Below are 26992 nucleotides of genomic sequence, written 5' to 3'. Positions count from 1 at the left end.
TACATCTTACTTTTTGTATTATAGCTTTTGAAGATGTTTAAAAATGCTCATCTTAAAATTTTAATTAAAAGGTTTCTACCACCTCTTATTAATAACCCATGTTTTTATTATGGAAATTTTCAAATATTCACAAATGCAGGAAGAGTAAGGAATGCAAACCCTCTGGTATCTATCTCTGAACTTCAAAATTTTCAGTATGGTTCCAATTTGTGGAATCAATTCTGTTTCCTACCACTTTTTTTGGGGGGGGATGTAACATAAGCAAATACAAAGTATCAGTTTATCTATAACAACTTCTAATAGATGGGGAGACTTGAACATAACCACTGAGACGCTTTTTAAAAATTTTTTATTATTTTTTTATACAGCAGGTTCTTATTAGTTTTCTATTTTATACATATCAGTGTATACATGTCAATCCCAGTCTCCCAATTCATCCCACCACCACCACCACCCCCTTCCCCCCCCACCCTGGTGTCCATACATTCATTCTCTACATCTGTCTCTCTGTTTCTGCCCTGCAAACCTGTTCATCTGTACCATTTTTCTAAGTTCCACATATATGCATTAATATACGATATTTTTCTTTCTTACTTCACTCTGTATGACAGTCTCTAGGTCCATCCACGTCTCTACAAATGACCCAATTTTGTTCCTTTTTACGGCTGAGTAATATTCCATTGTATATATGTGCCATATCTTCTTTATCCATTCATCTGTCAATGGGCATTTAGGTTGCTTCCATGACCTGGCTATTGTAAATAGTGCTGCAATGAACATTGGGGTGCATGTGTCTTTTTGAATTATGGTTTTCTCTGGGTTTATGCCCAGTAGTGGGATTGCTGGATCATATGGTAATTCTATTTTTAGTTTAAGGAACCTCCATACTGTTCTCCATAGTGGCTGTATCAATTTACATTCCCACCAACAGTGCAAGAGGGTTCCCTTTTCGCCACACCCTCTCCAGCATTTACTGTTTGTAGACTTTTAGATGATGGCCATTCTGACTGGTGTGAGGTGATACCTCACTGTAGTTTTGATTTGCATTTCTCTAATAATTAGTGATGTTGAGCATCCTTTCATGTGCTTCTTGGCCATCTGTATATCTTCTTTGGAGAAATGTCTGTTTAGGTCTTCTGCCCATCTTTGGATTGGGTTGTTTCTTTAATATTGAGCTGCATGAGCTGTTTATATATTTTGAAGATTAATCCTTTGTCCATTGATTCCTTTGCAAATATTTTCTCCCATTCTGAGGGGTGTCTTTTCCTCTTATTTATAGTTTCCTTTGCTGTGCAAAAGCTTTTAAGTTTCATTAGGTGAGACACTATCTTATATAATATCTTATTCAATAAAATTAATGAATCTTTAATATCTTCTAATAGTCCATCCACCTTCAAATCCACCTGATTTTCTCAAAAGTGTCTTTTTATTGGTTTGTTTAAACCAGGATCAGGGTCCAGCTTGCATTTATTTGACGTGGTTCTTAAGTTTCTTGTAATCAGTAACAGTTCCCTTTCCCTGCTCCCGTTTTGTTTCACGTCTTTTCTTTCTTAAACTACATCAGTTGTACAGAACTCCTAATATGGATTTGGATGACTGTTTCTTCCTCGTGTGGTTTAACTTGTTTCTCTACCCGCCCCCTCACCCCCCCCCCCCCATTTTCTGTAAACAGCAATAAGGGTTAGAGGCTTAACTGGATTCAGGTTTAATTAAGGTTTGGGGCAAGAATACAGTTGACCCTTGAACAACACAGGGGTTAGGGCGCTGACCCTCTGCACATCGAAAATCTGTGTATAACTTACAGCCAGCCGTCTGTAGCGTGGTTCCTCCGCGTCTGCGGGCTGTACAGTACTGTAGTATTTAGTACTGAAAAAAGTCTGCGTATAAGTGGACCAGCGTGATTCAAACCCACGTAGTTCAATGGTCAACCGTACTTCAGACGTAGTTCTGGGTACTTCCTATGGAATCACATCAAGAGGTACCTAACTTCTGATATTAAAATCAACAGTGAGCTTGGGTGTTAACAGCCTAATCTAATCATTATGAAGTTTCCGTTCAACTTTGGCCCATTACTTTCATCATTTACAGGTGACCGCTGTCTAGATCCACGACTTCACTAGAAGTTGCAAAATGGTGGTTTTCAAATTCTCTTCATACTTATGCATTTTTCTCTTTATAGAGAAGAGCTCTTCCTCTTTAGCTATTTGGAAACTTACATATGAAAGGCAAGATAAATGTTTGATTCTCGTCCTTTAATTTTTTCGTCTAGAACTTCTTGGTGTTCTAGCAACCTTCAAAAGGTAGCAATGAGGGTTTTTTTTAGTATCATTTTAAGCTCGGTTTTTCATAAATTTAGTACGTCAGTATTCCTTTTGATACTCAAACTGTCCCACCTTTCGCCGTGGGAGTCCCTTCAAGGTGGCTCCTACGTCTTCTTGTCATGACCCTAGTGGTCTTGGGTAGCTTCCTTGCTCCGTCACAAGATGTCCTGGATTCTTCTCATACACATTTCCCACCCCAATTGGCAATCGGCCGACTCTCTAAGAATCCTAAACCCTTTTGGTGGATTACATTTAGAGAGCACAAGTTTGGTATCATTGCTGGGGTGTCAGAGACTAACTAGGCCTTTCCTGTACACAGAGCGAAAAAACACATTTGTTTTTAGAAAGAATAAAGTCAATTCTGCTATTTCCAATTTGAATCTGTAATTACTGAGTTTTAGTTCCTTTTCTTCTATGTTTCCAATACTAGTTATAAATAATAGCATTATTATATAGCTTACCCTAAGTGTACCTATAATAGTCTCACAACAAGCAATACCAATATTTTTATTTATAATAGCAGCCCCCCAAGTTACTGAATGCTGTTAAGATGCATCTCACTTGGGATATGCAGTCAAAACACTGTTTTAAAGGCACTTGAAATATTTCTTCTTTGGGTGGTTATGTCAACAACTTAATATATGGGTATATTAATTTAGTTTATTTCCGAGATATCTGGGGGGGAGGCTGCCTTGTAATCTTTTAAAATTTGTTTTATAATTATGTAAAAACACCAACTGGTTCTGAAATATAAGACAAGGTACATTCAGAGAAGTCTAGCTTCCATCCCTATACCCTCTGACCTGTTCCCTCCCCCAAAAGGAAACCATTTTATTAGCTTTTGGTTTATTCTGCCATTGTTTCTTTTTAAAAACATAAGCAAATATACACATATTCCTATCATTTCTTGCACACAAGGCACTGTACTGTAAGCACGGTCTGCGGGTTGCTCTTTTCCCCTGAGCTACATCCTGGAGATTATTCTGTAACAGGACAGCGGTCATCCTCATTCCACTTTGCAAAGGGACCCATCGCATGGATGCACCATGGTTCATTCAGTCTGTCCCCCAAGTAAGCATTTCTATTAGGATGGGAGACCGTTTCTTATCTAACCCCAGCTTCCATCGTCGTATCTGGAAGGAGAAACAGTTACAGATGGTTGACTCACCCGGATATCGGCTTCCCCTGCACTGGTAAGATCCTGACACTGTAAGTTGTAGCCTCCTTCCCAACTGGAGAGAATAAGCTGTCAAAGAAACAAGGGGAGAAAAAAAAGTCAATGTGAGAATTTGGATGAAAACTGAATTTCCCATTCATGTTTCTGATTGGCGTCTGTTCAAGATTGAGTTCTTCCCAGAATGAGTTTGACTCGATCCTGTCCCCAAACACATGGTATCAAAGGATCTAATTCTTGCTGTTGAACTGATATCAGTGGTTACAATCCTTAGTTAATATAACTTACTTCTAATTTAGCTATCATTTTGAGTACCAAAATATTTTATGTAAAGAATTTATCTAATCATATGTTCTACAAATAAAATATAGAAGTAAAATGCAAACAAATGTGAGGAAACTACACTAAAATGTTAAAACTTTATATTGGCTTATATATAAATAGTTCCTTGATCATCTCAGTAATTTTTTGAATTATGTATTATCATTTTACAGATGTGAAAACCAGGGCTCAGAAACGTTCTTAAATCACTTTCTTCATTTTACTGATGCGACGTGGTAACCAGACATTTGTGCGATGATGACTGATTAACGCCTGTTTTCCCCATTACGCTCAAGAAACAAATGGCTCCACAGAGTCCACGCCTCCTTCTGTGCTCATCTTCGCAGCTACAGTTCCTTGCCCAGTGACTGGCACGGAGAAAGTGCTCAACCACTATATGATGAATGGATTATCTGCTCACAATCACATGGCTAGATAGTGGTAGAACAATGATGGGATTCGGGTCTTCTAATTCCTTGTCTAGTATTCTTTCTACAACACATCATAAGAAAATGAACTTTGTGGAAAATTCTACAGAAGAAGTTTTCTCCATTCTTTCCCACTACTACTAAGAAACTTAAAATTCTAGAAAATAATATAAGGCCTTTGGCTTTGATTTACATGAGATATTATATGTGAAAGCCTACAATTTTCTGTTGCTTTATCAGAACTGTGTAAAGGTACAGAACTGTCACAATACACAAACAGAGCAGGGAGGGACAGATGTTCATGAACTGAACAGTAAGAAGAGATGAACTACTAAGAACATTGGGAATGTTCTAGAACCTTTGCAAGTCTTTGCTCTACTATCCTTATTGACTTCTCTATCCTTCTAACAAAAACACCTTTCGGTTAACATCATGACAAGTACAGATTATCAGGGTAAATGAATCTGGTGAAAGTAAAGGAGACTGACCTTTCCTGATGGGGTCTACTACAGATCAAGTCACCCCCCAGATACCCCACAGCTTTACATGCTGGTTCTCAAAGGGGAACCCGTGACAGGCCACAGGGGATCTAGAAATACCTAGAAGTGCATGTAAGTTTTTGTGTGCCTTTTTCAAAATAAAGTTACTTAACTTTGTAAAAAGATTAAAAACCTCTATGGTCAGGCTGTAGTTTTGCAGTCAGGGGCTCTAGTATCAACTTTGTGTAGTAACGATACAGAGGCGGGGAAGGACAGGCTGTATTCTGCTTTAGCCAGCTCTATCCAGGCTGTTTCCATCCCCATGGCACCTCTGCAGGACTATCTGACAAACGAAACGGCAGAAGTCAGCAACCAGGCTACGGGAGGCTCTATCTGCTCACCTTGGACCCTTCCTGACGCCCTAGCTGGGCTGGCTGGCAGAAACCACCCAAACTACATGTTGAAGAGCAGGAAAGCTGGCTGGCAAACAGGGTTAGCCTTAGGGAGGTGTGGACTAAGTCGCTCCGAAATAGGATTAGGGTCCACTCCCCATGTCCACCACCTGAACCCAGGCCGCTGGCGCCTGCTGACTGCAGCCCTGCAGACATCTCCTAAACGGACCCTCTGCTTCCATTCCTGCCCCCAACTCACTCTGAGTCCATTTTCCATGTAGCAGCCAGAATAACCTATTTAAAAAGGGAGATCCTGTCACTCCCCCATTAAAATCCTCCAGGGGCTTTTCATTACGCTTAGAACAGCAGCCAAATTCCTGACAAGGCCGGATGTAACCTGCCCCCAACCCACCTCGCCTTGAAGCGGCCCTCTGTCCACTGTCCTAGCTCCTAGCCACACGGCCCTGCCCACGGCCCTCGAGCACCTCAAGGCCTCCACACTCGCCGATCCTCCTGCGCCGGCGCCTCCCCAGAGCTCCGTACGCCTGGCTTGCTCTCAGCACCCAGCCTCAGCTCAGACATCACCTCCTCAGAGAGGCCGCCGTGCCGTGCCCTGCCCCGCCCACCGCTCCCTCGCACACGCAGAGGCTGTGCTCCAGAGCCTAGAACACAATCTGACATAGTGCAGGGACTCAACACATTTGTTGCAAGAGTGTTAGTAATTTTAGTGTAGCAAAATGGCCTAAGCAAACATCTGGCCTGGACCTAACAAGTTAGCAAGGTTAAGGTAAGCTATCCTTTGACTAGAGTCTACCAAACATACGCCATAGCGTCAAAGAGAAGACCTTATGCCCTGAAAGAGGGTGCCATTGGGAGACCAGGAGGCAATCAACCAATAGCAGTGATTTGGAACCAAGAGACCAAAGAGTGTGAAAAGAGAACCACTGGACAAGCCAGAGCTAAAACTCGTAGTGGAGCATGAGCTCCACGCAGACATTCTCCCTAGAAAAGACAAACCATGTAACCTGGCTGTTCAAACGCCGAACTGTTGCTCCTGCTGACGGTGGCCGATGCTCACCTGAAGACCGACGAGGCCCTTCCGCAGCGACTAACTGCTACTTGCACTAGTCTGTGAACTCTTCAAGTACAGAAACCACGTCTACACATCTCTGTGGCCCCTGGGCTGCACCGAGCAGGTGCTCGCTGAATGCAGGCTGAACAGAACTGATTCATCCTTACACTCATGAGGGAGTGAAGTAGGACAGACATCGTATCTCCGTTTGAAAGCTAAGCTGCCTGAGGTTCAGAGAGCCTAAGTAACTCCTCCAAAGTTGCAGAGAAAGTGAAAGGCTGACACTTGAATCTGGGTCTTTTGCCTCCACTGCACCGTTGCTTCCAGCAGGGATTAGAGCTTCTAACGCAGACAGAGGGTCAGGCCGGCTTGCAGCTGCCACTTCTGAGAACCACCCAAGGAAGAGTAACTCTCCCTCTGTCATACAAGGAGAAACTAACTCCGTAAATTACTATCTTGCAAGCTCATCTAGTGAACTAAAATCTACCCAGAGAAACCTAAAATAGAAGTTCCCCTTTTAGAGTCAGGTAAATCAGGGAGCACCTATGTGACATGATTTTAGAGCTATCAGCATGGCTTTCCTGACCCCAAATTCTGTCTCCTGCACTCCGATGCCTGAAATTCCATAATTAAGAGTTTCATGACAGTCAGTGTAGATAATGGTTATTAACCATTATTAGAACGGTGCATATTAGACTAATGTACAGATTAAACTCTATGGGTGAGATGGCCTGTATTTTAGGCAAGTTTATTTTCGTTTAGAAGCCAAGGACACCAGGAAGGCAGCTACACCTATGCCACTGTCAGCCATTTATAATTTATATGAGTGAGTTTATCCTAACTTTTCCCCAAAAAGATTGTTCTGTTTTAGTTGTCTCTCTCAAGCACATTTATTTAACACTTTTCGATTTTCTCTTGTATTAGAGTAAAATAACCGTTGGTTGTAATAGGCAGGGCAATCATTACTTGTTCTTTTTCTTGTGAAATTACTTAGGTTTGGTAGGTTATAAAGGAGCAGGGAAGACATGATGTCATGTGGGGAGCCACAGCCGAGCTGGAATGTCACCCCAGGCCTCTGGAAGTCAGTCCTGAGGATACACAGTGACCCAAAGATGGGAGGAGTATCCTTTAAGGGAACGTATATTTGCATTTCGGTCAAACTAACTGCATTTGATATTTAACTTAAAAAACAGTTACTCAGTAGCTGTCTATTCTCAGGCAAAAATCAGGTTAACTTTTCTAAGCCTCTGTATCATAATCTATAAAAGAAGAAAACTATATATGATCTTTAAAGGCCCATTCAGACCTAAACTGTGATTTTAAATTACAATGAAAGACTAAGGACTAAAGAAATAGGTCTAAATTGGGATAAAAAAAATTCAAGTTAGAAACAAAGACTTCTAGGACTTTTGGAAGGAATAACATCAGATACTGGAACAGGTTCTTGAGATGTTAAAGAACAGTATTGATAGCAACCATGGATAGTTCTAGAATGCCAGATGTAATTGCTTCTAAAAATCACTCAGTCACTGTTCTCCAGCTTCAGCTACACAAACACTTACCTCTGCCAGCATGTATGCGGAGAGAAGTGTGATTCCAAGATTGTACAAGGTGAGGATGCCCCTCAGGGAAAGAGCAGGTCTGTTCCTCATGTATTTGTTGCCCAGCCATATGCAAAGCAGGTATAAGACAGTGAGAGAAAAGGTAGGAAGGTAGGAGTCCAACAGGAACCACCCTCTGACTCGAGAATCTGCAAAGAAACACACAGTGAGGATCCCGAGGGCACCCCGCGCGCTCCGCTGGGAGACACCGTCACGTGTGCTGTATGCGCTCACCCAAGTTCGACAGGGAACTGCAGGCCACAGCGTAAGCAAGCTGGGTCTGGGTTATATATAGTTCGGAAGAAGAAACCAGTGGGGGCTGGAATAGTTAAGGAGGGGTCCGTGGAGCAAACAGGGCTTAAGTTGGACGCTGAGCGACAGGGACAAGTAAGAAAGGTGGGAAGTCACAGTTCTTGAGTGTCTAACTTTGGAACAGTTACCGTCGTTACTCTAACTCAATAAAGATGAAGTATTATGCCATCTTCTGGATGTAAAAGCAGCTCCGAAAGCGTCAGCACTTGCAGAAGGCGCTCCGGTGGCTGGGGATTCACGCCCGCCTCCCGCCCGTTCTACCTTTGTGCTGCCCTCCCGTGGAGAAGCTTTGGGCCGGCAGGAGAGCAGACACAACGGCAGTGTGTCCTAATGCCTGGGACCCACACTCCCTGGAATTTGCTTAGGATCGCTGCGCATAAGCCAGGAATGGTTGGGCGTTCAGCGGATCCAAATAGAGCCGTGGGATTACAGAAGGGCAAGCGGGAGAAGCTGCAGACGGCAAAGGCGGAGCCTTGGAGCTGAGGATTCAGAGGCGAGAGCAGAAAATCAACCCGAGGACCCAAACCTGATCGTGGACCAGAAGTACAGACAGCCAGGAGGCAAGAACCTGGACAGAGGTGTCCCTCTGTTTATTTAGGCTTTAAAATTTTAGAACCTGAATAAAACACCCATCGCAGATCTATGATATAATAATTAGAAAATGACTGTAGGCGCAAAACGAGTTCTGTTCTCTGCTCCTTTCTGTTGCTTAAACAGAGAAAATGATTTGGCCCAGAATTATGAAAACCGCATGCTGTTTTTGATCTCTGTAAATAGAGCTGCAGGAACTGGTTTCTCCCTTTTCCTGATCCCTCTGGTCCCCGCGGTCCCAGGTCCCCTCTCTGCTCCCTGCCACCCCATCTACCCCCAGCTTCTCTACACCCCCCGCCCTACAGAGCTGCACCATTTCTGTGAGCCAAGGGCCTTCTCAGGCTCTGTCCCACCGCTTATCCTGTAAAGACGTCTCCTTATTCTGACAGAGATAAAAAGGTAAGAGAGGAGCGTTCACGCAACTAACAGGTATTATTACCTTTTGCACAACGGGCTCACAATTATCCGTCATAAATTTCGTGCGCTGTGCCACTTCCTAACGTCCACCTCCACATCCTACGTGCCACGTGGCCTAACGCCTACGTGTCCTTCAAGCCCCAGATCAAGGTCCTGGCCTCTGAAGGAAGCCGTTTCCCACTGCTCTTCCATAACTACAGCTCATCTGCATGACAAAATAGTTATTTTACAGTTTACATGTTATCATGGCTATAATACTGTTACTATAATTAACATTTACGGAGCACTGATTTTGTGCCACACACAGTCCTAAAGCCTTGTATTAACTTGTATTAACTTCTTTAAAATTCTCAAAACAAGCTAGTGATATAGGTGATATTATTTTTAACAGCTTTATGGAGGTGTAGTTGATAAAGTCCTGCACATATTTACCGCGTACAATTTGCTGAGTCTGGACAGCTGCCGACCCCCGTGATGCCATCCCCACAGGCGAGGTGATGGATAAATCCATCACACAGGTGGCACTGTCTCCACGTTATGATTGAGAAAAACTGGGTAAAAGAAGTTAAATAACTTGAACTGAACTGCTACCCGGCCTCTTGTTGATGGTACTATGGTTGAACTGTGTCCCCCAGAAAGATGGTTCAAGGCCTAACTCCTGGTACCCGTGAGTATAACCTTATTTGGGAATAGGATCTCTGCAGACGTCAACCGGTCAAGCTGAGGTCGTACTGGATGAGGGTGGGCGCTGCTCAGCGACCAGTGTCCGTCCTGACAAGGAGGGCAGACTGGCTCTCAAGGAGGAGAAGGCCACATGGAGACAGGGGCAGAGACGGAGCCACGCAGCTACAAGGCAACAGCAGAAAGCAGCGAGGGCCGAGGCATGAACAGGCTTCCCTGAAGCGCGGAGGGAGCAGGGCCCTGCCGACACCCTGACTTCAGAGACGTGGGAGAGTAAACTGCTGTTGTTTCCAGCCGTACAGTCTGTGGGATTTTGCTACGACAGCCCCAGAAACGAGCACACGTGGTTTCCTTCCTTGCTTTCCGACTGCCTCAGAGGTGACGGTTCTGCCTCCCAGCCCCAGTGCACGCTCTGTGAGACCCAACGACGTCTTATATTTCTACTCTCTCACTCGTAACTTATCGCCACTTAGTGCAGAGTTGACGGGAACAGTCGTTAAATGCGTATCCATCGACACACCAAGTCAAGCGCTTTAGCTAATACAGCGCCTCAGGCTGGCATGTTCTTTTGTCTCAGCCCTGTGGATGTTTGCTGCCGTTGTTGGGGAAGACCATAACTGTTCCAACCAAAAAGATGGGAGCAGATACTTATATCATTTATTATCTTTGGGGCTTGAGATGTTAGCTCTGCATCTGGGTCACGCATTTGCCTAGAACCATCTCCCTTGATGGTACCCACGTGGTGTAGGTAAAGTCAGAAAAGGCTTGGGGACACCTGTGGGTTTAGCAGGGGGCCTGCCACACAATTTAAGTTTGGGCCACCCCTCAAAGGGGAAGTGGGCACTTGATGGCCTGGAGGCTAGACTCCCTGTCACTGTGGAGGTGACCTGATCCAGTTGTCAACTGTCAAGCTCACAACCTCCTTGCTACAAAGGAAACTCCCACAAAAATGACCACCGCTGAGCAGACAACTGCAATCCTAGCCTTAATGAATCCCCGTCCACAGTAATAATAAATAACCCCAGGTCACAGTGACCTTACCAATGGCAAAGTTCAGTGTGACCTTGGCTCAGAGACACTGATGGCTCTAGTGCAAATGTCACGTAGAAAGCCAGTCACCCAGAAGCCCCGCATGCCTGTTAGAGCATCATGCTACCTGCTACAGCGGTACAGCAGAGAACACATCAAATAAAGCAGGTTACGAGCTACAGGTCCCACCCTGCTTGTAGGATCATCACAAGGATAAAATGGAAAACAAAACAGAACGAAAACCAAAGGCAATGTGAAAAAACATACATATATGTTAAAGCACTGTACAATCAGCATCATTTCACTACCACTGTATAAACAGTCATTCACACAGGCTAATTTACGGAGCCTGGATGGAAACTGGAGAGTGGTCTAAAGCATCTCGGTGTGATTCTGTTTAAAGATCTTGAGAAACAGGAAAACCTCATTTCCCTCCCCCTTCCAGCCAATAACGCTGAGGACAGAACATGTAGATTTTCCAGCTCTGTGAACCAGCAAGGCTCAAGGGAAACAAAACATGTTGTGGAAAATTGATTCATTTATTTGCAGAATATAGTGTCTCACAGGTTCCCAGAACTGTAATACACCCTGGAGATAACAGTCACGGATCCTGCCCTCGTGGGAGAAAGAGCTATTAATAAAGCGTAGGAAGGAAATAAACAGAGGCTGAAATACAGCATAATGGGAGGCTTTCGATTTGCCACTCTCGAGGGCAAATCTCTGCCATCCTGGTCAGGGAAAGCCTATCGGAGAAGGTAACGTTCAAGCCGGCACCTGACGTATAAGGAGGAGCTGACTACACTGGGGAGGGGGAGGACTTAGCGGGAGGAACAGCAGATGAACGACTTTTACGTGTCGAGGAGGTAAGAGACGTCTAGAGCAGCACTGGTGTCGGAGAGGCAGCTGCGGCTGCACAGGTACAGGACTGCGTGGTCCACGATGAGGAACTGGGTTTTCATCCTGAGGACGCCGGAAGACGCTGGTGAGTGTTAAGCTGGAGTACCGCATTCTATGATTTAGGCTTCTAAAAGTATTATTGCAGCTGACACTTAACAGATGATGAGAAAGGGGCAGACGCATCGGGACACCCTGCAGTGGTCCGAGTGACCGGTGATGGAGGAAGCATCGGGACACTCAGACGGCTGAGCTGCGGAGCCCGACCTCGTGGCCCTGGGCAGATGAAGCCCACACAGCTTTAGAGGGAGTTGGCCAGGACAGGTAAGGGCAGAAGGGCTGCGTGTGACTGTGCACGTGAGGCAGTGGGAGGAGGGTGGGCGGCGGGGCGGAGAGGACGCAGCAGCCCTGGAAGGAAAGGTACCGCCACCGTGGTGGCCAGCGGCCAGGAGCGCACCGCACTCTGTTCCCGCTCCCGGAGCCTGAATCCCGGGAGAGGCTGAGCAGGGGGCAGGGGCGCCTCTGCGTGTCCTGGGAGGAGGACGTCGACGGCGAGGGCGGGCAAGTCCCTCCACGCCAAGTACATTCTCAAGACACCAGAAAGGACACCATCCTTTTCTCTAACTAAACCGTGTTCCTTCCATTTTAAGTTCTCAAAAGCAGCTCACTCACCCCGAGGTCCAAACATATTGTCCAAAAAGGCATTGGTTTCATCATCAAAGGCCTTTAGATGCTCCTGAAAAGACAAAGAAAAAATGATTTAAGTGGGTGTTTTGGAATCTCTCAAAATGAACCACTGGCAACAACATGTGGTTGACAGACTCTCCAAGGGTCCTGGCCTTGAGGACTTTTGACTGCGGAGACTTAAGGAAAGCGGGCCAGTGAATGCAGCCTCACCTTCACAAGCCTGTAAGGATTTGGAAGGAAACAATTCCTCTTTCATTTCTTAGGCAAGAGGGGTCCTGGAAGACAGGTTTGGTACCTTTAGACACTGGAGGGTTACTGACCATCCCATTTCCCTGGACAACGCTTTTAGAGGCATAAGCTTTTCCAGAAGCAACTTCTATTGCTGCAATTAACAGGGGTTGTGTGCAAGCAATAGGGGACGTCTACACCTGCATTACATAATTATTAAATGAAAATTCAGCTGAACTGTATTTCACAAAGCTGAATGTAAAGCCATAAAGACGACGTTTTTCAAGTAAGGAAATTAAGCACTATAGCTATTTTTCCCGTTACCTTTATGTTTTGTTTGTTTTCAAAACATTTTCAGTACATTAGCATCTATTTAACGTTACAGTAGATAGCATCACTAGGGTATCCCAGATTAACTACCACCACTTTAACTGGATTCAGGCTGGGATTGGAGAGTTTCTGCTCAGAACCTTAATGCTGATAAGCCGGCCGCCGGCTCTTGACCTGGCTCCCCTCCACGCTGCTCTGACATCGTATCCCTCAAAATACCTGCTCAGGTGCTCCCTACCCCTGCTGCTAAGGTCTAGAGCACCTCCCTCAGGCAAAGGTAGGAAAAGACGGATCACTGCACAGCGCTCTTAGGAAAGGGATCCGTGAGGAGGATTTTGGGCGAGTGGACCGGTCCCTGACTACGTGTGAGTTTCCTGGATGGCCCTCAGGAAGTTTGTACAGAACATTCTCCCTAATCCATAGCTGGAGTGCAGTCAAAAGCATCTTATTCTCAAAGAAAACGTAGGTGCAGAAGAGGGGAATTAAGTTCCTGCCATCTGTGAAGAAGATGTGCACGTTGGTGATGGGCACGTACAGTTTGTTCTGTCCCTTATTCATGTCATTGATCTGAAGAGAAATGTCAAGGAAACTTAGGTCTCTGGGAACCTTAGTAAGCTCGGCAAGGAGGATAACGATGAAAGCCTAGCATTTAGTAGCACCCACGACTTGCTGAACAGTGTATTAGGACCTCTATTATTTCGTCATATCTCTGTGACAAGTATCTGGGCTAAACCAAGTTTGGAAGGTTTTAAACAGTGTCTTTACCTTTGGTTTCCATAATGGACATCTTGGGAGGCCTCCAGATTGGAGAAAGGTCAACTATCTAACACCTCAGTGTGACGGAATTTTATTTGTGTTACCGTCAGAATAGGGCAGGTCTGTCCGGAGGCCTCTCACTCCTGAGCAAAGAATGTTCACCTCACTGATGTTCCCACCCTCACGACAGACACCAATAAAATCTTCACTGCCACATCTACCCACAACATTTAAACTTTTCCAATTTGTTTGCTAAGGTTCAAAATCCATCTTCCAACATCTGTCGAGCTAAGAAAACTCGAAAGCTCACAAAGCTCGTATTATTTCTATGATCTTGCAGAAATTTAGTCACAGTGGAGAAAAACAGAAACAAAAGAAAAGTTAAGAGGGGAAGACATGAAGAGAAAATAAGAGAATGAAAGATGAATACGAATGAATTCTTTCAGTCATTAATTGACTGATTCGTTAACTGATTGTCTGGACATTACTATGTACCAGCACCGCGTTAGATTCTGAAACATGAAGTCAAATGAGGCATGGTCCTTATCTTCAGATAGGGTAACAAGCAAGTAATCAGTTTTTTTAAGGAGGATGAGAGGGGTTTACGGGGACGTGCTGTAAGAAGGGAGAGAAAGGAAGTATTATTCAGCCATAAAAAGAAGGAAATCCTGCTATTTGTGACAACGCGGATGGACCTTGAGGGCATTATGCTAAGTGAATAAATAAGTAAGAGAAAAACAAATACTGTATGATCTCACTTATGTATAGACTTTAAAAGAAACAAAACAAAAAAACCAAACTCATAGATACAGACAACAGATTGGTGGTTGCCAGAGGTAGGGGCTGGGGGATAGGAGAAACGGGTGAAGGGGGTCAAAAGGTACAAATTCATTTATAAAAAACGTTAAGTCAGGGGGATGCAATGTGCAGCATGGTGACTATAGATGATAACACTGTATTGCATATTTGAAAGTTGCTAAGAGAGTAGATCTTAAAAGTTCTCATCACAAGAAACAAATTGTAACTGTGAGGTGATGGATACTAACTAGACTTATTGCGGTGCTCATTTTGCAACACATACAAATACCAAATCATTATACTGTACACCTGAAACAAAAGACAGGAGATTTCATGCAAATCTCTTATAAAAAGAGAAGCCCTCCAGGAAGAGCTGCTGCTTTGCTGAGTTTTGAAAGACTCCAGGACGTCGTCTAGATGGAGAAGGAGGGAAGGATCAGTAAACGTACAGGGACATGACTCACTTGGGAAATGCTTACGGCCAGGGTCTCTAGTGACCCATCTGACAGAAACAAAGCCAAGGCTGGGAAGGTCAGAAATCTGAAAACAATTACCTCTTTGGTTCTGGGTTATTTAATACAGTTAGTGAGGATGTAGTCTAAAAAGACAATGATGAGAGGACATCAGAACAAATCAGAGTTCACCCTGGGTCAGTATAAGGTAAGAGAAAGTACAGAGTTGGGGTAGCGTCAGCCAACTAAGGACGAACTGTTAGGGAAGGATGAGAGCAGAGTGTGGGTAACGAGCTCCCGGCTGTACAGTGGGTCCTGCGTATGGTAAACGCTGAAGCGTGCTGGACACTCTCTCAGGTGACCCCTAGGAGCTGAGAAAAACCAACTACCAGCAGCACGTCATTCATTCAACCCACGTTTCTGAACAGCTGTTATATTATGTACATAATACTTTTCAGACACATGAAGAAAACCGGGACAGAGCGCCTGCCTCAAGAGCTTACAGACAAACTGGTAAGTGAGACACGGAGAAGGGCAGACACCCAACAGCTGAGGAGCAGATACACAGAGCGGCCCCAGTGACGGAAGATCCCACGCGAGTGAGGACCTAAGGTGGGTTTTTAAAGATGGTGAGAGCTTGGATCAGGAGAGGGGAATAGTTCCGCCCTTAGACCTGGGCAGGACGGCTGCCGCCCTGCACCCCACACTTTAGAGGGCACCACTCTGGTCATCCTTTGGCTATTCCCCTCCACACGGGAAAAGAATCCTCTCAGCCAGGGAATCGCCTGTCCGTGGCCATAGCTTCCCCCTCTGGACTGTGTTCCAAGCTCCCCAGGCCACAGAATTCTCTGCCAAAGAATGATTGTCTGAGCTCACATCCAAAACAACTTTAGCGATTTCTCCTTGCCTGTGTAATAAAGCCCACGTTCCATGACTTTGAATTCAATTTGTGCCTGTGTATAGCAACAGCTGAAGCATGGGAAGGTTGGGAGCAGGTAGGGCCTTATTTAAAGGTGTATCCCTGACTGCCGACCACAGATGATGAGAATGTAAGATGGTACAACCACACTGGAAAACGGTTTAGCAGTTTGGTAAAAACATAAATATTCACCTACCATATGATCCAGCATGCCACTTCTAGGCCACCCCAAAGAAAATAAAGCACGTATCCGTGCAGAGACTCATATACAAATACTCAGGGCAGGTGAATGGGTAAACAAACTGTGATATAACCACACAATGGAACACTACTCAGCAACATAAAGGAATGAGCTACTGATGCACACACGACATGGATGAATCTCAAAATTATGATGTTGCATTAAAACTAGACCAAAAAAAAAAGAATACACACTCTCTGTTTCCATTTATTTTCTGGACTTTCATGTAAAAAGTTATCTATGTGATAGAAAATCAGTGGTTGCCTGGGGACTGCAGAGGAGAGGAGCAGAATATCCTTCAAACATGAGGGTGAAATAAGGACATTTTCATACACACGTAAGTGAGAGAATCTGTAGCATCAGAACTGCACCGCAAGGTATGCTCAAGGTGTTCTTTAAGGAACGATCTAGAGGGAAATGGTTCCATACGGAAAGTAGCATTTACGTAAAGGAATAAAGAGCATCAGAAATGTATCTTTCTGGGCTTCCCTGGTGGCGCAGTGGTTAAGAATCCGCCTGCCAATGCAGGGGACATGGGTTCGAGCCCTGGTCCGGGAAGATCCCACATGCCGCGGAGCAACTAAGCCCGTGCGCCACAGCTACTGAGCCTGCGCTCTAGGGCCCGCGAGCCACAACTACTGAGCCCACGTGCCACAACTACTGAAGCCCCACGCGCCCAGAGCCCGTGCACCTCAACGAAGAGTAGCCCCTGCTCGCCACAACTAGAGAAAGCCGGCGCACAGCAACAAAGACCCAACGCAGCCAAAAATAAATAAATTAGAAAAAAAAAAGAAATGTATCTTTCTGATCAAAGAGCCCTAGCCCAGAGCAAGCTAACCTCCACCCACCTCCTCACGTCCTCTGCAACTGCCATCATCACCTCCCACACCCTGCGTATCCCACCCCAGGAGCAGTGCTGTGTACCACCCAGTGATGTCCTGCGTCTGCCCCTTGTTCTACTGCCAGAAGGAACACCACTTGGAGGTGGCGGGGACCCATCAGAGGCAGACCCACTGGGCTTCTTCTGGAAAGGTGAGATGGTCTTCCCGGCCACGTGACCTGCATCTCTCAGCACAGGTGGACTGGATCACCATGCACTCCTGCCTCTGCTACCATTTTCTGAGAGTACCTGGGACACAGGAGAGCCGTGAGGGGCACACCTAATTTTTGGCCACCATGGTGATGACTGAGACTCAACATAAATCAGGGGCATCTCAAACAGGAGGCCACTTCCTGGTCTGTTCTTGAAGGTGTGAACTCCGATTGCTGTGGGGACTGCCTCAGCCGGAACACCTTGATGGCTCAGACTTTCCTCTGCAAAGGCTGTCTTGCAATTGGATGAGAATCACTATCACCATGAGTCAGGGCCGTTCTACAGAAGCCGAGCCAGGAAGCAAGGCAGAAATAAGCCTGCCACCAGAGCCCTGCCCGTGCGTCCTCTGGTCTCTGAACCAGATGCCGGGCTTCTCTCTTCCCTTCCTTCTTCATGGTCCTTGTTCCTCTTCTCACCTTCCCTCCCTCCCCTCCCCTTCTTCCTCTTTCCTCCCTCCTTCACTCATTCCTTCTTCACATTCCTTCAGTGTTGTTTAAGGCAGTTATGGTTTTTAGTATTTATCACGGGCATTATGTTGTACAAAAATCCAATGATTCTAGCTCTTGGGTTGGTCCTATTTTGTTGATGTAGTTTTTTTTTTTTTTTTTTTTTTTTTTTTGCGGTACGCGGGCCTCTCACTGTTGTGGCCTCTCCCGTTGCGGAGCACAGGCTCCGGACGCGCAGGCTCAGCGGCCGTGGCTCACGGGCCCAGCCGCTCCGCGGCATGTGGGATCTTCCCAGACCGGGGCACGAACCCGTGTCCCCTGCGTTGGCAGGCGGACTCTCAACCACAGCGCCACCAGGGAAGCCCTGTTGATGTAGTTTTACACAACATTTTAAGGAAACTTATTCAGTCATAATAGTTACCTATTTTTCCATGACCAACCCCCTTCCTCTCTGCTTTTTGAAATGAGCAAAAGCCATTAAGATTATGAAACAGACTGTTAAGTTGGAAGAAGACACAGTATCCAAATCTTTTTTTTTTTAATATTTCAGAGAAAACTAAATCTGAAGTGTTCGATGATAGCAGGTCAGGAAATGGGATCTGACAGCTCAGGTTAACCAGACATGACTCTGAAAATCTCAGGGGCGAGGGACAGACTACAGCCCCGTCCCACAGTGAGGCCTCTCTCCTGTTCCCCGGGCTCGGGATGGCTGTCAAACACTGAAACCCCTTTTGCAGGTCCCTGAGGGATTGCTCCCAGCCAGTTGCCCATGTGTTTGAAGAATGGAAGCGTGTTCACATTTGTGAACGATTCTGGGAGGTTTGGAGGACAGCTAAAAGCAGATGTGATAAAATCTTCGCCTTTCATGCAGCTGAGCTCCCACGATGTCACTCACGCATATTTTACACTGATCCCCCCCAAACTGCCCTGGAGAGGCCCACCCACTCAACACCTACCTTCCACTACCATACCCTGGAGGGAGCAGCTGCCTATGGTAGGTGAGGCGAGGCCCGAGGTAGGGAACTCTAATTCGCTTATGGGAACTCTAAATCGTTATAAAAGTTACTCCATAGAACAAATAATGAGACTGAAACTAAGTCAGATGATAAAGAATCTGTGGGGGAACATTTGTAATTTGATTGCCACATATTAAGGGAGATATAAATGAACTAATAACCACAATGGTGAGTAACAGTATATAATAGCTCCTGTTTTTCAAACACTTAATATATGCCAGGTATTTGATGTATATTTGCTAAAATTTTCACAACAGCCATGCAAGTTAGGTATTTCCCCCAATTTGCAGAGGTGAAAACAGACTGAGCTCAAAAGTGGACCTAAGGACTTCCCTGGTGGCGCAGTGGTTAAGACTCCACTCCGCCTGCCAATGCAGGGGACACGGGTTCGAGCCCTGGTCCGGGAAGATCCCACATGCCGCGGATCCATGAAGCCCATGCGCCACAACTACTGAGCCTGAGCTCTAGAGCCCGCGAGCCACAACTACTGAAGCCCGCGCGCCTAGAGTCCGTGCTCTGCAACAAGAGAAGCCACCGCAATGAGAAGCCTGCGCACCGCAACGAAGAGTAGCCCCCGCTTGCCGCGACTAGAGAAAGCCCACGTGCAGCAACCAAGACCCAACGCAGCCAAAATAAATAAATAAATAAAATATATATTAAAAAAAAAAGAGTGGATCTGTTGTGTTTAACTTGAACTAAGTTGGTAACGACTGATCAGTGTTTTCACACCACTGGGGGGACAGGTGTCTGAGCTGGGACCGAAGGGCTCTTTGTGGAGCTCACGCTGCTTCTTGTGCTGGGACATATTTCAGGACACCAAGCTGATGAAGAAAGCGGGGGTTGATGGTATTTGCATCCTGTGTAATAACCCTGAGGCTGTAGGCAGTTTCACTCAATTAAGGAGATGAAAGGTCTTTAGAGCAGAAAATCTTGCTGCAGTTTTGTTTATGGGCCATTTCACCCCACACGGCTCTTTCTCATTTCATTCAGTGTCCGGTCGAATGGCGACTCCTTCCATGCTCCCCTAATTACTGAACACGAGGAAAGCCCCTGCTCTGTGGCGTCCTGATCTGTCTCCATCCCCTCCCCGGCTCTGTGTTTTCTTTCTAACACTTAGCATTAGACAAACCTTCACTGGCTGGTCACTGTCTGGGCCCTCCACCAAAACATAAGCTCCAGTAGGCCATTTTATCCCAATTCCAAGAACAAGGTCTGGCACCTCATGGGCACTTAATGCTTAATGAATGTGTTGACAAAACTCTCATTCTTCTAAACCTTCACAGTACTCACCTGATACTTATTTCATATCACTTCGCATTCTTAGCTACATTTTTGTATATACAATCTGGTTTCCAGTATATTTTGAAAGATCCTTAACACTTGGTATATCATCAGGGTCTACTGGACCGAATTTTATTGAGGTTTTTTTTTCCCCAGAAGATTCTTTCTTCCAAAAACCAAAAAATTTGTATATTTTTAAAGTAGAATAAAACTCATTCTATTTTGCAATTAAAATACGAGTTCAATGGACTCCTATAAATCTAAGGTACATTGTGGGATCTCTTAAAACATTTGCTATTTAATCATCCTAGGAATTATCTCACAAATAGGCAATCATTTAAATCTGTGCTAAAAAAATATGAAAATGTTAAGAATGATAGAATTGCCTAGAAGGACAATGCAACAGCCACATAAGCCATCACTATTATATCATCCTTCATTTTCACTCTACCTGAAGTATTGCATCACTCTTTAAAAGGATATAAAAAGAAGTCTGGAGACATTTTCATAACTTTTTAAAGCTTTCATTGAACACAACTGAAAATTTCCATGTTCTTAAGCTCTAATGATCCTGTGGATCACCTGGGGATCTTGTGAAAGTGCTGGTTTTCATTCAGCTGGCCTAGGATGGGGCCTGAGAGTCTGCATTCCTACCAAGCTCTCAGGTGTGCATGCGACCATGCTTGGTTTGGAATGATTTAGACCACTGTCTCTTGAAATTTGTTTCAATTATAATCAAAGGCACATAAAAAAATTAATACCTTATCATAAAAAAACAAGTTCTTGCTTGCTTTCTACAAAGGTACCAAGTATTTTATTGCATATTCTACTCTATGAAATTCAAACTTGCTGTATACTAGTTATGTCACCATGCATTTCACAGGCACTTTAGTAATTAACTGTCTCCACAAACCCATTAGACAGTATCAGCATTGCACAATCAGAAACAATCACTGGTTTGGTTGTATTTTTCCTTATATTTGCTATATCTGAATACAGTATTCTGAAAGTAGCCTACTAAGGGAAGAATGCAGAGAGACTAATGATCTCTCTTGATCAGGATATTATATTTCTATTAAAGTATCGGAAAACTGCATTCACACATCACATCAGTTAGTCACTGTCAACATCACCAGATACTTCTCATGTTAATTGCTGTCAAATTCAAGCTTTACCCATCCTATATTCATACAATTTTTTTTAACTTAATGGAATTTTAGACCTTTATCCCTTTTGAATTTACCTTCATTTTCATCCCCACCTTTGTACTCTGATAAGATTATCTAAACTCCTAAATATTTATTTTCCCTTTGGTTTAGTCATTTTTAAAATGTCGGCACCTACCAATAAGGATGTTTAAAAAAAAAAAGTCGGCACCTTTATTCACATTACTAATGAAAAGAAGTGGCATAGCCTGGGTGTTATGGACTGAATGTTTGTGCCTCTCATATTTATATGTTAAAGCCTTTACCCCCAATGTGATGGTATTTGTCGACAGGGCCTTTGGGAGATAATTAGATTTTGATGACCTCATGAGGGTGGGTCTTTATGATAGGATTAGTGCCCCTATGAGAAAGGGACCCCAGAGAATTTCTTCTTTCTCTCCCCCAGCCCTGTGAAGGCACAAGGAGAAGGCGGCTATCTGCAAGCCAGGAAGAGGGCCTTTACCAGAAACCAGCCACACTGGCATCTGACTTCCAACTTCAGGTGATAGAACTGAGAAAATAAATTTCTACTGTTGAAGCCACACAGTCTATGCTATTTCGTTATGACAGCTTGAGCTAAGACACTGGGTAAAAGAAAGAAAAAAAAATAGCCTTGAAGAATGCCTTTCTATAAGCCTTAAAGAATGACTTTTTACAAGAAAAAAAAATCATGGCTTGAAATCATCTAATGTAAAGTATGAGCTTCACATTATCTGATTTGGTTTAGATAAATAAAAACTTTAACAAACATCAATCTGCCTATGCATGTATAGGTACAAGTATATATAATGTAAATATAGGAAAAATTTTGGAAGGGCACACAAACTTAAGAATGATTATCTCTGGGGAGGAAAGGAGAATGACAAGGGTAGTGGGAGAAGGCCAGGAGAGACTGTCTTTACCCTGTATATGTCTTATATCTTAGTTTTTAATAAGGAATCATTAACAGTCTATTAGTTGTGTAATTAAAATATTACAATTAAAACCTAAGGGAAACGTTAACGGAATGATTACAGAGGAAAGTTGTACAAGTTCCTCCGTAAGTCTAAACAAACAAACAAAAAAACAATCACAATTCTTAATAGGTTGGTCTCTTCCTATTCATCTGAAATAAAAGATGAAATAGATGATATCATGACATTAAATGACTAGAAATGTTACTCTGTGAAATTCTTGCCTAAGTACATGAGAAGTAACTTAAATTTTCATCAAATATGTATTTTATTATTTTGTATTGATACAAACAGATTAGTGATTACTGTAATCAGCCCAAGGCCAGTTTTTGAAAAGATAAAATTGACAAACCTTTAGCTAGGCTAACTCAGGGGAAATAAAAAAGAGAACTCAAAATCAGAAATGAAAGACAGACATTACAACTGCTATCACAGAAATACAAAGGATCATGCAAGACTACTATGAACAATTTACACCAAGAAACTGAATAACCTAAAAGAAATGGACACATTCCTAGAAACAACCAATACTGAATAACAGAAATCTGAACAGCCTAGTTATGAGTGAAGAGCTTGAATCAGTAATCAAAACCCCCAAAATACAGAGAAGCCCAGGACCAGATGGTTTCACCATCTGGTGAAATACTACCAAACATTTAGAGAATAATTAATGCCAATTGCTCTCAAACTTTTCCAAAAAATGAAGAGAATACTTCCAAACTCATTTTATGAGGCCAGCATTGTCCTGATACCAAAGCCAGATGAAGACACTAAAAGAAGATCACAGACCAATACCCTTGATGAATATAGATGTAAAAATTCTCTATAAAATGTTAGCAAACTGAACACAACAGCACATTAAAATAATCATACATCACGATCAAGTGGGAGTTGTCCCTGAGATGCAAGGATGATTCAACATATGCAAGTCAATAAATTTGGTACACATTAATATTAGAATGAAAGATAAAAATCATATAACCATCCCAATAGATGCACAAAAAGCATGTGACAAAATACAACATACCTTTATAATAAAAACACTCAACAAATTGGGTATAGAAGAAACATACCTCAACATAATTTAAAGGCTATATATGACAAACCCACAGCCAACATCATACTCAATGGTGAAGGGTTGAAAGCTTTTCCTCTAAAATCAGGAACAAGACAAGGGTGCCCACACTCACCACTCTTATTGAGCATAGTACTGGAAGTCCTAGCCAGAGCAGTAAGGCAAAAAAAAAAAAAAAAAAAGGAAATAAAAAGGCATCCAAATTGAAAAGGAAGAAGTCTTTGTTTTCAGATGACCTGATCTTATATATAAAAAATCCTAAAGATCTACCAAAAAACTCTAGAACTAACTGATGAATTCAGTAAAGTTGCAGAATAGAAAAATCAACATATGGAAAACAGCTGCCTTTCTCTACACTAACATCTAAACATCTGGAAAAGAAATAAAATAATTCCATTCATTTTAGCATCAAAAACAATAACTTATGAATAAATTTAACCAAAAGAGATGAAAGATCTGTACACTGAAAACCACAAGACTTTGATGAGAGGAACTGAAGACACAAATAAAGATACCCCATGTTCATGGATAAAAATTAATATTGTTAAAATGTCCAGGCTTCCCCCAAAGCCATTTACAGATCCAATGCAATCCATATCAAAATTCCAATGACATTTTTTTCACAGAAGTAGAAAAAATCCTACAATTTCTATAGAATGACAAAAGATCCTCAATGGCTACAGCAATCCTGAGAAAGAAGATGAAAACTAGAGGCATCACATGTCATGATTTCAAACAAAAATATAGCTACAAAGCTATAGTAATCAAAACAGTATGATACCAGCATAGAAACAGACACATAGACCAATGGAGCAGAATTGAGATCCCAGAAATAAACTTTCAGATATATGGTCAACCAACATCTGACAAGGGAGCCAAGAATACTCAGTGGGGAGAAGACAGCGTCTTCAATAAATGGTGTTGGGAAAACTGAATAACCACATGCAGGAGAGTGTAATTGGACCCCTTACTTACACAAATCACAAAAATTAACTCAAAATGGAATACAGATTTAAATATAAGACCCAAAACCACAAAATTCCTGAAAGAAAACACAGGGTTCCTTGACATTTGTCTTAGCAGTGATTTTTTTGGATATGACGCCAAAAGCACAAGCAAGAAAAGCAAAAATAAGTGGGACTACATCAAACTAAAAAGCTTCTGCACAGCAAAAGAAACCATCAACAAAATGAAAAGGCAACTTACAGAAAGGGAGAAAGTATTTGCGAATCATATATCTGGTAAGGAGTTAATATCCAAAAATATATAAAGAACTCATACAACTCAGGGACCTCCCTGGTGGTCCAGAGGTTAAGAATCTGCCTTCCAATGCAGGGGACATGGGTTTGATCCCTGGTCAGGGAACTAAGATCCCACATGCCACCAGGCAGCTAAGCCCATGCACCACAGCAACTACAGAGCCCATGCACCACAACTAGAGAGAAACCCGTGCACTGCAATGAAAGATCCTACATGCCACAACTAAGACCGGATGCAGCCATAAACAAACAAATATTAAAAAGAACTCATACAACTCAAAAAAAAACCCCAAAAAACAACAACCTGATTAAAAAATGGGCAGAGGAACTGAATAGACATTTTTCCAAAGAAGACATACACATGGCCAACACGTATATGAAAAGATGATCAACATCACTAATCAGAAATGTGAAACCATAATGAACTATCATCTCACACCTGTTAGAATGGCTGTTGTCAACAGACAAGAGTTAAAAAAAAAAGTGTTGACAAAGATATGAAGGAAACCCTTGTTCACTGTTGGTGGGAATGTAAATTGGTGCAGCCACTGTGGAAAAGAGTATGGAGGGTCCTCAAAAAATTCAAAATAGAACTACCATATGATCCTGGAATCCTACTTCTAGATATATATCCAAAGGAAATGAAAACAAGATCTCAAAGAAATCTGTGCCCCCATGTTCACTGCAGCATTATTTACAAAGGCCAATATATGGAAACAATCTAAGCATTCATCAATGGGTGAACAGATAAAGGTGTAACAACACACACACGCGCGCGCGCGCACACACACACACACACACGAATATCAGCCATGAGAGAAAAGAAAATCCTACTGTTACAGCAACTCAGATGAACCTTGAGGATGTTAAGCTAAGTGAAATAGGCAGAGAAAGACAAATATGTTGAATATAAAAAAGCTGAATCATAGAAACAGAGCAGAGTGGTAGCCACCAGGGGCTGGGAGGTGGGGGAAATTGGGAGACACTGATTAAAGGGTTCAAACTTCTGGTTATAAGATTATTAAGTTCTGAGGATCTAATACACAGCATCGTGAATATTGTTAACAATACTGTATTTTATAGTACCTGAAAGTTGCTAGGAGTGTGGATCTTAGGGCTTCCCTAGTGGCGCAGTGGTTGAGAGTCCACCTGCCGATGCAGGGGACACGGATTTGTGCCCCGGTCCGGGAGGATCCCACATGCCGCGGAGCGGCTGGGCCCGTGAGCCATGGCCGCTGAGCCTGCGCGTCCGGAGCCTGTGCTCCGCAACGGGAGAGGCCACAATAGTGAGAGGTCCGTGCACCGCAAAAAAAGAAAAAAAAAATTGTGGATCTTAAATGTTTTCACCCCAAAAAAGAAATGGTAATTATGTGATGAGATAGCGTTAGCTAATGCTACAGTGATAAATTTTTTTTTGCAATAAGTGTGTCAAATCACATTATACACCTTAAACGTACACAACGTTATATGTCAATTATATCTCAATAAAGCTGGAAAAAATAGTAATCAGTGCAACTCTCAACAGTAATTGGCAGTGTTTGGTTAAATCTTGAGTCTTATATTACATGCTCTAAGCTAACAAAATTCAACCATCTTCAAAAGATCGGTAGCTGTTCAGTATTTTGCTATAGGTCTTTCAGAGATGCCTTCAGAGAAGGGTACCAGAGGGTCCTTCAACTCTTCAGTTACTCCCCTCCGCTTCATCCACTAACACACACCACAGCAAGAGGTGTCTGGGTGAAGAGTGGCCGATTCCCACACTAAGAGAAGGATATTTCTTTGATCAAAAGAAACCCACTTAGGGCTTTCTTTAATGCGTTTGTAGCTGTCTGTTCTCAAAACACTGGTCAGATTACCATTTTGTCAGAAGTAAAAACAGAATTTTTTTTCCCTAGTAGGTTAAAATTATACAAAAAAAATCAAAGCCCCAAACCAAGTGAAGTCCAGTGACAACCTCATTATTTTTTATCATTACCAGTGTTATTATTATTTTAATACAGTGCAAATAACACAGTACAGAACTCGGGAAGGAAAGTCCACTCTATTAGTGATCTGCACTAAGATAGCCCAGACATATACACCTGCATTTTAACCTTGATTCCTTGACATCCAATTGGATGTTACAGGAAGAATTTGCATCGTTTGCCATAAAATCTGAGGAATTTTTTTTAAATTTAATTTTTTTATACAGCAGGTTCTTATTAGTCATCCATTTTATACACATCAGTGTATACATGTCAATCCCAATCGCCCAACTCATCACACCACCCACGCCCCACCGCCACTTCCCCCCCCTTGGTGTCCATATGTTTCTTCTCTACATCTGTGTCTCTATTTCTGCCTTGCAAACCAGTTCAACTGTACCATTTTTCTATGTTCCACATACATGCGTTAATATACGACGTTTTTCTTTTTCTGACTTCACTCTGTACGACAGTCTCTAGGTCCATCCACATCTCAACAAATGATCCAATTTCATTCCTTTTTATGACTGAGTAATATTCCATTGTATATATACACCACATCTTCTTTATCCATTCA

At 43.2% G+C, this 26992-nt stretch overlaps 1 protein-coding gene across 1 annotated transcript in view; it reads right to left on the bottom strand.

The window, feature by feature from the left end:
- The window catches only part of ELOVL2 (ELOVL fatty acid elongase 2), a 59870-nt gene that overhangs the window by 9353 nt on the left and 23525 nt on the right, over positions 1 to 26992 (bottom strand). The window contains exons 2-4 of the mRNA XM_082638869.1: positions 12385 to 12448; positions 7750 to 7937; positions 3490 to 3567 (exon numbers count right to left, since the gene is read on the bottom strand). Of these exons, the coding sequence (XP_082494995.1) occupies positions 3490 to 3567; positions 7750 to 7937; positions 12385 to 12448 (330 nt within the window). The remainder of the gene's footprint in view (positions 1 to 3489; positions 3568 to 7749; positions 7938 to 12384; positions 12449 to 26992) is intronic.

This window comes from Mesoplodon mirus, assembly GCF_964341445.2.
Source record: "Mesoplodon mirus genome assembly, chromosome: 12".
Lineage (NCBI taxonomy): Eukaryota > Metazoa > Chordata > Mammalia > Artiodactyla > Ziphiidae > Mesoplodon > Mesoplodon mirus.
This window is presented reverse-complemented; position numbering and strand designations above follow the sequence as displayed.